Consider the following 12,100-nt stretch of genomic DNA (forward strand, 5'->3'; position numbering starts at 1 on the left):
AACGGCGGCCTGGGGGCGCCTTTTTTGGCGCCCCCAGGCCGTCATAAATGGGCCGTGCGGAAACGGCCTTTTAAACAACATTAATGCAACCTTTCACCAATTGTAAAAGTGGTGGAGATATGTCATGCATCTAAGAGCACAGGGCCAGTCTGTCAATACCCATAAGCTCTGAGAGCTCTTCAATTGCAGAGGCCATATACTTCAGAATATGAGTTACTGGGGGAGTGAACAGCCATGGGAGGATGGCGCTCTCATGCTCTGAGTGGAAGGCCTTCTGGGACCATCTTGCTGGCTACTGCTGGAAACAATATAGACAATAGGGATCCTTGGATTTCTTATATAGTCATTAGAAGTAACTTCTGTGACTGCTGCAAATGTAGAACAAATGGAACAGAGGAAAATTTTGCTTTGGAAGTAAGCATTCCAAAAAACAACACAGGAAGAACCACTGCAAATGCAGAACAAATACAGCAAAGGAGAAGAAAATTTTGCTTTGGAAGTAAGCATTCCAAAGAATCACATAGGACAGTGGTGGCGAACCTATGGCACAGGTGCCTGAGGTGGCACTCAGAGCCCTCTCTGTGGGCACGCGAGCACAGAGTTCGTCATGTGGGGGGGAAATCACCCCCACACACATACACATCTAGGCGGGCCTGGGCCACTGGACTTGATGTGCATGCACCTCAGTGAGCAGGGAGGACTCGGCTGACGGGCCTGGTGCCTGTGCTCCAGGTAGCTGCTGCCCGGGGGTGGGGGTGGGGGGCAGAGATGCTTGAGAGGTGCAGAGCAGTGCATGTGGGACTTGCTGGAGGCTACGGCAGGCTGGCCCCTGCTCAAGGGGGTTATTCAGGTTAAATTGCCGCGTTGACACTTTGCGATAAATAACTGGGTTTTGGGTTGCAATTTGGGCACTCAGTCTCAAAAAGGTTCGAAAAGGTTCACCATCACTGACATAGGAAGAACCTTCTTGCTAAAGTTGCTTTGGCCAGACACTCACCTTGCCCAGAAAACACTGTGTTGTACTCCCTGGTCAGAGAAGATGTTCCCATTATCTTTCTCTCATGGTGGATGTGTGGACTTAGATGAGTGTAGGCAGAAGCTGCAGTCCGAGTCAAACTTCCACCAGTGAAAGTGAAATCCATCCGGCCATTCATCATGTGGTCTGAAAAAAAGTTCATTTAATTAAGGTTAGCAACATAAGCTATGTCTGTGGGCATTTACCCCATAGGAATTCATCTGAGTTGAGATACTACATTAGAGAGATTTCAAAATGTTCCCGTGCTTGAGCTTTATCTTGTTCGCTATACCTTTTAGAAATTCAGAACTACTGTTGGTCTCAATGGAAGCAGAAAACTATTTATCCTTCTGCACTATATGCAATGGTGGGATTCAGCACTTTGGCAGCACTGGTTGTTAAAATGGTGCTTGTAAACAACCAGTTGTTAAATCGTTCGAATCCCATCACTGATAAGGTTGTGCCGAGTGTAGCAGGGCCCAGCCATATCAAGGTTTTCTCAAGAACAACATGATCTGATCCGACAAAGCAAATAAAACAAAGAGAGATGCTCAAATAAGGTATCATATGTTCATATGTTCTACTGCTGATTTTTTGTGAAAATCCTGGAAAGGAAACACTGTTAATTTACAAATGCAGTTTAAACAATCATTACAGAGGTTAAGACTTGGTCCCATACTTCTAAAGCTGGAGGAGACATTGCCATATCAGTGGATTAAGCACATTATGACACTTCTTAGACAAATCTATGTAAAAAGTGTACAATAGCTAGCAGGTATAACAAGTAATGAAGCTTCCATATGCACAGGAGGTAAATCTCTGAGAACAAGATGTTACGGGGAAAATGGGGATGGCCATCACTTTTACATATGCTGCCGGTGAACTTCACAATGGTGCTTTTCTGTTTGCTACTGGAAGCAGAAACCAGGACTAGATTAATCTTGGTCTGATTCATCAAGGTAGTCTTACATTTTTAGAACTCTGATGACATTTCAGACGGATCCCTTAACAAGGAACCATAAATTATCACTTATTTCTTCTACCTAATTTGCTTCCTGTCCAAAATACCCTAGAAAATATTCATAGTCTCAGCAATCCCATTTTAAAAACCTCCATTCCCATTTCAGGAAGTTAAAAACTTTTTTAAAATCCTAAAAACTTTAATTTCGAATATCCAACTCACAGGACAGGTAAATTTGCTCTCTACCACTGCTGATGTTGATTTCCAATATCTTTCACTGGATGGCTATAGAGAATGCTCATTTCATTTGCTTTTAAAATGTTATTTGCTTTTTCTGTGCTCTAAAACAGCCCATGTTGTTTGCAGATACAGCCTTTTAGCAGATTCCTGTTCAGGCCTGAAGTGAGTGATTACTTGGTGCTTCGTTAAGTATACAAAAACAGATCACAATGACATATTGCAAGTAGACTCTACTACAGATACCAAATATCATGTGCCAACATCAGTGTACGCCTATGGGAACGGAGAGGGTAAAACCTGATTGCAGGTCCTTGGAGGAGGAGGAGGAGGACGAGAGGCATGACAGTTACTGGGGAGGCAGTCGTCTGTCACCTGGTTGGGGCCGGGGAGTCCCACTTCTTGGCAGACTGCCGCTGGTTGCGTCACTGTCCACTAGCTCAGAGCGGGTGCTCCCCTCATGAAGGAGACCCTCTGTATCCGAGGAAAAGCAGCTGCTGTCCGAGTGACGAGGAATCAATTCTGCTGGGAGCCTCCAGGCGACGTGACGAAGGTCCAGCTCCTCCCCCAGCAGCTGGACATGTTTCCATCGACAGCCTTTTGGAACAAGTGAAGCACTAACGTTGGCACAGTGTGAAATGAGGTGAGGGTATGAGAAGGGGCTCAAAGTAGGCAATCCGCCACCTTCAAGCTGACTGCAGGCCTTTAGACTCAGACACCTTCTGACATGCTTCAGGCCACAGAAATCAGCCACAGTAATCACGTCCATGGGAGTGGCCTGATCCTGACCAATTCAACAAAGCAAAGCAAACATCACTCTAAGGGCAGCATCATGTACCAAGTGTTGAGTCCTCTTTTTACTGAAGCAGCCTTAGCCATGGCTGGTAACCGGGAACAGGAATGGATTACCCAGGCTCTCCCACTGGCACCAAGCACACGGTCAAACCTTCGTTGCTTGCTACCACGTGCCAATTTATTTCTTTGACTCAGACATTTTATTCATGTTTCATTATCAGAAGTCCCACCAAGTTCAAGGGAATTTACTCCCAAGTAACTGTGCATAGCATTTCAGCCTGAGAATGCCAACTGTGAGTATCTCCGGGACCGCCTCTCCCTGCCCCCCCCCCCCCCCCGAGGACATTATGATCCTTTGGAAGTAACCTACTGGTAAGCCCTGACCATGAAAGTGTCCAGCTAACCTCAATCATGGCCAGGACTTTTTCAGTCCTGGTACTGACCTGGTGAAACTCCCTGTCTTCTGAAAACCTAGTACAGTTCCAGTCTTCTGAAAACCTAGTACAGGGCCTGTAAGACAGAGATGTTCCACCTGGCCTTTGGCTCCAATTTATTCCAATGTAGCTGGCCTCCAAAACCTTCCCCACACCCGGGTTTTCTTAACCCTCCCTTCCTTTTTTATTAGCAAACTTTAGATTAGGAAGGGAGGTGCTAGAAAGTGGATAGGTTGTTTAACAAGTCTGATAAACATAATCTAAATGGGATAGTTTTAATAGGTTTATAGAATTATTTTATAGGTTTACAGAATAGGTTTATAGAATTATATATACATATATATACACATACACACACACACACACACACATATATATATTCAATAAATAATTCTATAAACCTATTAAAACTATCCCATTCAGATTATGTTTATCAGACTTGTTAAACAACCTATCCACTTTCTAGCACCTCCCTTCCTTGAGCTGGGAATGTGTGGGATATTACATTTAATAAAGTAAAAATAAAATAAATTGTTACTCCTGTTGAGAGATTTACCCATTTGATACTTACTTCTAACTACTGACTTTCCAGTATCTCTGCATCCTACGTTTTAAGAACTACAGAACTTCAGAGTCATTTACTCACATATGTTTTACATGTCTAGCTGTACAGAAGCATTTGCCTATTTAAAAAAAAATCAAAAGGTTATTGTGCTATCTGAAAGCATTGGTATAAAAGGGCCAAGGCAGCGGAGCAAAATCCCAGCTCTAGCTCCTGACAAGCTTGCCATATTAGATCATGGCTTTAGGATTATTTTAGGATATAAGAACTGAAAACAGTTGTGGAAGTTCATATAGGGTAGAGCCAGTCAAATTAAACACAGTGCTGCATTGTCTTTCATGTACCATCTTCCTTAATAGCTGGGGAGGCTGCCTCAACAGATACACAAAGCAATGGATTGCCAGGCAGTAGCCAACTATCCTAAAAAAGCAACGATTTCAACACACACCCTTAAACTATACTAACATTAAAAAATAAACATGTTTTAAGAATGTTTTGGGTAGTTTTAATGTTTGAAATACTTTCTATTTGGGATGAACCACTTGAAAGCTTTTTGGGCAAAAGCAAAATGAGTGTTGTGATATCAACACCCTGATTTCTTTTGTAGCATTTACCTTTTAACTTGGTCAAGAATTTGCATATGTATCTTTCATTAATCTTTTTATCAGGCTTTCTACAATATATGTTCACTAATTTGGTGCAGTGAACAAACTTTTCTTTTTTGGAACATGGAGTTGCCTTAGAAGGTTGCATCAAAATCTAAAGGCTTGATTATGATGTCAAAGAGATCACAGAACTCATCTGCTTCAGGCTTTTGCAATGGGGCGTTCAGTTTGAAGTGGCAACATCTGCTGGAGATTGAATCAAAACAAGAACAACAAATCTTCATATCTTAGCCACTTCATGTTGTGGGTGAGATGGGGCATGTGTGTTCTATGTTAAGGTTCATAATTCCAGAATACAATGATTAAATAACTAGTACTATTTGGCAACCAGTTGTGGTTTAGCCATCTCCCAAGGGTTTTAATGTTAGGACTCAGCCCCAGGAATATGTAGAAAAAGACATCCTGTATGCACACAAAACAATGACTACAGCCCTAATTCTTGCATGATATATATCAAGACTTCAGCCTTGTAGAAGAGTAGGTGGCAAGGGGGCGCAGAACCAATCTTTGCCAAATCAACCATCTGTCTAAATACATATATTAACAGGCTTTTGAGCTGATCATATGCTTCCATTGTGGCTTTGTTTATATGGTATCTTTGTGCAGTTCAATCTTTTTGCAGAGCAATTACAACTATGACTATACAAGTCTAGTTTTGCTGCGTGCCCTCAGCAAAGTGAATGATTCATCTTGAAATTGAACCACAACTGTACTCAGTGGCTTAAAGAGGAGGGGGGACGGATGTTGTGGTTTACAGATGCATACACACTCGAATTTGCCACCACACCTGCTTAATTTCCATTAATTTCATTGAAAGAAATAGGCAAGTCAGGAGGACTACTCCATGCATGCAACAGAAGTTTGGTCCAGAACAAATCATAGGCTATAATGACTATCTGCTATTATGAGTTTTGTCACATTCTTTGAGGTTACAGCTACAGAAAAAAATCAACAGGGATGTATAAATAACCACCAGATGTTCACAAATAATCAAGTGGAAAATACCCAGTACTATTCATTGAACAGTAGTCCAGAACAGATCATAGGATATGATGACTATCTGCTATTATGAATTTTGTCACATTGTTTGAGGTTACAGCTATAGAAAAAAAAAACAGGGTTGTATAATCACCAGATGTTCACAAATAATCAATTGGAAAATATCCACTACTATTCATTGAACACACTGTTGAAAAAAATGAAACTTCGGTACAACATGGTCCCTGATATATACTTTGACAGCCATCAAATACGAGCAAGCATAGGGAAAATTATGTGCAAACATCATAATGAGCTACAGCTCTCTGGCTCAAGTTCCAATGTTCATATTCATGATTCCTGCTGTGGCTAGCAAAAAAGACATACTTAAGTGAAGTGGTTCTATGTACCTAACTTTTGGGGGGACTGTGATATATGTCAATAATTCCTAATTCATGGGGCAGTTTGAAGACAGCTGTTATACAATGTAAACAATTCCCACTTACATTTCCACATCTGTTTTGCATTTAGAATATTGTACCACCTTTTAGTGAGGTTTGAGAGAAAGGTTCTATTGCTAAGTCTTCAGTCTAAGCACTATCACATATTGAAGTAAGGAAGGCTATTTCTTCCAGGATACACTGACTGGAGATAATTCTGACTTTTAGCCTCCCCCTGTAACTGGAACCATAATGCATGCTCCTAGAAAATTCCAAGTTTTCTGGTTACACTCCTTGATCTGCTGGCAACTAAATCCATCATTTTTTTCTGCTAGTTGCACACTTACTTGTGTACAATTGGCTGGATCCACAGTAGTGTTTCTGCAGACAGAAGCACTTCTGCCTACAGAACATGATTTTCTCACTCAGCCCTCATCCCTGCAGCTTCAAACTTGTCTCCCGTGCTATTCCTGCTGGACAGGATGTCTTATACAATGTAGAGCAAGTTCTAGCATTCTTGAAGTCTCAACTCTAGCCCATACGTTGGAATTCCTTATCCCCTACAATAAAACTCAGTTATTTAAAGATAGTCACTACTATGATAAGACAATCTTCCATGCCTGGAGTCAGTTATCCAGAATCATTCCCTAATGCATTGCTAGAGCATACTGAGGAAAGACCCAGTCAACTGGTAACACAAAATGCTTACTGGTTCAAAGGTCATCTGGTATCGTATGATCCTTTGTTTGGCCTAACGTTTGAACACTGGAAGATGCTGGGATTGATCATTATTGTGCATTTAACTGCATAGAAGCAGGTGGCACCAATCACACAATTGGCTTCAGTAAGTATAGGGTGCTCTGATTTTTGATGGCCCAGGCTACCCCAGTCTTGTCAGATGTCAAATGCTAAGCCAAGTGACAATCCTGGATTTACACTGGCGCAGGCAATGGCAAATCATCCCTGTTAGTCTCTTGCCTTGAAAATCCCACAGGGTCGCCCTGAATTGGCTGTGACTTCACAGGACTTTTCACCAAGTATAAGGCATAGAAATCGCAGCACAGAGCACAGATATTTTAACAGGGCTTTCAAAGTGAATGCGGAGTTTACCCTGTTTCTTGGGTGAGAATACAGTCGAGTTAGAGGTAGAAGATGTCAAATACTAGAGAACGTTTAAAAGTTTTTCTTTGTCTCAAAATAAGGAAGAAAAGTAGTTCCATTTGCAATGAGGCTAGAAAATTGCTCTTTAAATCCATACAAACTTGACTGGCCTTTTTTATGGTTGCAGTGCTTTAAGAAGAAGAGGAGGAGGAGGAAGAGGAGGAGGACGAATAGGAAGAGTAGCAGTAGTAGTACTAGTAGTATTAGTAGTAATGGTAGTAGTAGTAGCAGTGGCATATCTACCTAGGGACAAGGGGTACCTCTTGTCCCCGGCTGCCACTCTTCTGGTCACATGGGGGGCACAAAATCGGCCCCCCATGTGACCAGGAAGTCCTGCTGCCTTGTTTTCGCATGCCTCGACCCCGTCCGTGTCAGTCGAGGCATGCAAAAACGATGAGGCAGCAGGACTTCCTGCTGCCTCCAAGCACCCTCAACCCTACCCTGGACTCCTCCCTCCCTTCCTTCCCCTCCTGCCAGCTGGGCTCCCAGCTGGCAGCTTGCAATCTCTTCTGACCTCCCCTCCGGGCAGGCCAAAAGAGACTGCTGTCCTGGCCTCAGAGACCTGCTTTTATAAGCACTGAGGCTGGGGGTGGGGCTTGGGGAGCAGGAAGTCCCACCCCAGGGCCTCAGTGCTTATAAAAGCAGGTCTCCGAGGCCCGGACTACAGTCTCTTCTGGCCTGCCCGGAGGGGAGGTCAGAAGAGACTGCAGGCTGCTGGCTGGGAGCCCAGCTGGCAGGGGGAGTTTGGGGGGGGGGAAGGTGGGCACCCTAGACCTTGCCCATGTCCATGGTGACATGGGCGGGGTTGAGGGCAGTGGGAGTGGAGCCTGGGGGCATCAGGGGCGGAGCCTGCAGGGTCCCGGAGACAATTTGTCTCCAGGTGCCATTTATCCCCAGTACACCTCTGAGTAGTAGTTTGGATCTATACCCCACCTTTCTCTCCTGTAAGGAGACTCAAAATGGTTTATAAGCTCCTTTCCCCTCCTCTCCCCACAACAGTGACCTTGTGAGGTAGGTGGGGCTGAGAGAGTTCCGAAGAACTGTGATTAGTCCAAGGTCACTCGGTAGGAATGTAGCCGGATTGCGGAAACACACCTGTTTCACCAGATAAGCCTCCATCACTCAGATGGAGGAATGGGGAATCAAACCCGGTTCTACAGATTAGAATACACCTGCTCTTAACCACTACACCACGTTGATGAACATCTGAGAAGGCTCGGTCATAAAAGTGTCAAAAAGCACATCCCCTAAAAATGTTTTATCAATTGTAGCAGTGAACTGTACCAGAATCATCAGAGACGCTGGGATGTTTGCTGCCAGCCGGTGAGCGCAGTACATCTGTGCTGTACATCAGGTAGCTGTCATAGTCCTCTCCCCCTTCTGCATCAATTATTGGCACATCAGGGATAATGGGAACTGGAAGGAGACAAAAAGTACTATTAGGCACATTCAGATGCACAGTTGCCCTAAGACACTTTTTAAATATAGGTGATATCAACACAAGGCTTGATCCAGTGCCTCTAGAGATCTGGTGTCAAGAGTGCAACTCATTTATTTTTTAAAAAATAAGATAGACTCAGCACTGGGGCTGAACAGTAGGAGCGGGCATAATTGCTAAGGACATAAACTATTTTTAACATTACAAACAATAAAATGCTTAGAGCAGTGCAAGAAAATTGTATAACTGGTTAGGAATGATACTACAGATACAATAATAGCAACGAATGAATGGGCCACTTGAGGGAAAATTTCAGTTTCCCAGATACAAAATATACTGGTAAAATATCCCTGGAATAAAAGAGCAAAGTATACGCAACAAATCAATTGCAAGCGGATATAATGGTAACTCACTGGACATGGGGCGCTTAGGTTGGGTGGCCAAATTAATAGTAGCTTCTCTCTCTGGACCCCAACCAGCTCCGTTCTTGGCCCTCACTGTGTAGCGATAGGGCTGCGATTCTCGTAAGTTTTCAACCAGAACCATCCTCTTCTTTGGGTCCTCCACCAGGACTTTCTTTACTTGCCCAATAGGTCCTGCAAGCAAATTTGTACACTTGTAATAACTATTTTTTCATTTAAGTAAACCAGCTTCTGATCAACTGAAGGTTGAAGAGTTCTCCAGCAAGTAGCCATCGGTAGGTCACAATAGCCCATGCAGCTGCTGTAAGACTCAGGAAAAGATGATGAAAAGTTCTGCTTCAGGCTTTTTCTTTTTAACTCTTTCATAGGATTTTTTTTCTGTGCTACTTAGCTGTGCTAGTAGTCCATGTTCTGTATTGATGCCATGCGGGTTGGGCGGCCACCCAGCAGGGGAAGCTCTTGCTGGCAGCTTATTGTTCAGTGAGAGTGAGAATTCACATAGCAGTACGGAAGTCTTGAAGGGATGCTGCTGGAGGGAATATCTTGGGATATTGTTCAGGACTCAGAAGTAGCTTTAAAGAAAAGGTTGGCCATCCTGGTGTAGTACTTCTCCAGTGAAATCACAAATTTGTGCAGACCCCATTAACATGAAATAATAATATTTTGGGTAATATTCAAAATAAAGAGAGATACTAATATCATAACGTGCTGATCAGTTGTTCAAGATTCTCTTCTACTACCCCATGATAACCATATCAGTAATCTAGAATATTATTCCCTCACCAGAATTCAACAGCAGTCATCTGTGCCTGGTAGGAACAGTATGTGAGTTGAACAGTTGTTCCTCACATGCAACTCTCTTTCAGCTGAGTGCATGAAACAGTAGAAGCATTTCTTTGCCTTCCAAACCCATACAGAATCTCAATGTTTGCAGGTAATAAATGAATCCTAGGTGGATTGGCAAAGTGGATCAGATGGATCAATGTATTTTGTGCATAGAAATCAACTTATTTATTTATTTATTTATTTATTTATTTATTGTTTCGGCTTTTATACCGCCCGATCCCCGGAGGGCTCCGGGCGGTGAACAGCAAAATCAGAGACAACAGGAGCAAATTACACATACAATATAAATACATAGGCTCCATCTCATGTCAACAATAAAATAACCTAAAATAAACTAAAACCAGCGAAAACAGATTAATACATAAAAAAGCAGGCGTCCAACCTCAGATTTAAAAAACTCCACTCCTTAGTATGGGATCGTAGGCCCCTCAATATGAGGGGACCCTGGTGTAACAGCCCCGAAAAACAAGGGGCAATAGGGAGAAGTAGGGGGCACCACATCAGCGGCCGGACACTCCAAAGGCCCGGTGGAACAACACAGTCTTACAGGCCCTGCGGAACTCACCCAGGTCCCGCAGGGCCCGGACAGCTGGAGGAAGGGTGTTCCACCAGGCCGGGGCCAGTGCTGTAAAAGTCCTGGCCCGCGTGGAGGCCAGCCGCATGGAAATGAACACAGTAGCAATGCAGAACAATTAGCCTGTCCTCTCACATTGTATCATCTTCATCTTAGGGTTCATACACATTTGCATCATGCACAACATGAGCTGTGCAAAGTGCCCCTTTCCTTCTGTTTTTATCTGGAACAAGTACAAGATCTTCATAAGGCAAAGAAAAGGGTTTTTTTTAATTGTGAACATTGTTTCTTGCATCTTTAGTTTTTAAAAATTTATTCATAATTCTAAACTATGATGCCCCAATCAAGTAATGCACAAAATGTAGCATCCTTGTGGCTGTAATACTTAATTGTTCATTTCAAAGGGAGTGCTTTTGAAATAAGTGAGAAACTTGTGTTTGTCTACAGATGGATATAGTCCAGTCTTGCCCAAGCTCAACTGACATAAATGATTTTGAGCAACTGGATGGGTGCTTGGGAAATATGTGGTGGATCACAGTCAGTCTATGGTCTTAATTAGCAAAGGACAGGGGTCGGCAACCCTTAACACCCAAAGAGCCATAGGGGCATGGCCCCACCTCCCCAAGCCCCAGCCCTGCCCCCTGCCCCTGGCCTCCCCAAGCCCTGCCTTCAGCCTGCAAGCCAGCCATGCAAGCTGACGGACAGAGTAAGTTGCAGGGGCAGCTGCCCTTACGGAGGATGCCCCCAGCTGGGCAGGTGACAGCAGGTGCCAGACAAGGGAAGGAGGGGAAAGGACACCGGAGGAAGGCGGGAAGGAGGGGGCAGGAAAGAGGCATGCTCGTCACATCCCAAGTGCAACTTGCTGTCAAGTGGGTGCTCAAGCAAGCCGCCTATCCCGCCTAAGTGGGCAGGGATAGGACAGCGGGCGGGTAACGGGCCAACAAGTTGTAATTTGGGATGTAATGAGCACGCCTCTTTCCCGCCCCTCCCTCCCTCCCTCCCTCCCTCCATCCCTCCCTCCTCCCTCCCTCCCTTTGCCGTCCTTTCCCCTCCTTCCCAAGTGACAGACAAGGGAGCCGCAGTACAAGGACGAAAGAGCCGCATGCGGCTCCAGAGCTGCAGGTTGCCAACCCCTGGCATAGGATAATGATTTTATGTTTGGGACACACAATACTGCTCACACAGTATAAAGTAAACTTGTCTTATTTGAAGGACTTGCCTGGCTTTCTATTAGAAAGATTTCTCCCCATCAATATAACTATGAATACCTCCACCTAGAATAAGACAAGGCATTTCCTTTGTCAGAAGGGCAGAGGGTTGGTGACCTAAACACTCATAACTGAATAATTGTTCTTAAAAGGATGTTGACCAGTTCATAGCTCTCAGGATGGCTGCACTGTAAGCAGGGGCATAACGAGGCAGCCCTGGGCAAACTGTAGCCCTGGGCAAAACCTGAGTTGGATGCCCCCCCATGGGCGGCCACTCCACCATGACCAAATTTTTTTTGCACCAGGACATTAGTGCCTGCAGGGGGTGCATTTTTAGACATATCAGCACCAAAATTTCAGCATA

General features: G+C 44.1%; 1 protein-coding gene across 1 annotated transcript; it reads right to left on the reverse strand.

Moving 5' to 3' along the window:
• Positions 1-997: 997 nt before the first annotated feature.
• Positions 998-9,282, reverse strand: LOC125425559 (integrin beta-4-like; the record flags this gene model as incomplete). The annotated part of the gene is made up of 4 exons (XM_048483142.1): positions 998-1,162; positions 2,589-2,810; positions 8,533-8,664; positions 9,100-9,282. Coding segments are annotated over 4 exons (702 nt in total), but the record flags the coding sequence as incomplete, so codon positions are not given.
• Positions 9,283-12,100: the final 2,818 nt, after the last annotated feature.

Source organism: Sphaerodactylus townsendi, unplaced genomic scaffold, assembly GCF_021028975.2.
Source record: "Sphaerodactylus townsendi isolate TG3544 unplaced genomic scaffold, MPM_Stown_v2.3 scaffold_775, whole genome shotgun sequence".
NCBI classification, from domain to species: Eukaryota; Metazoa; Chordata; class Lepidosauria; order Squamata; family Sphaerodactylidae; genus Sphaerodactylus; species Sphaerodactylus townsendi.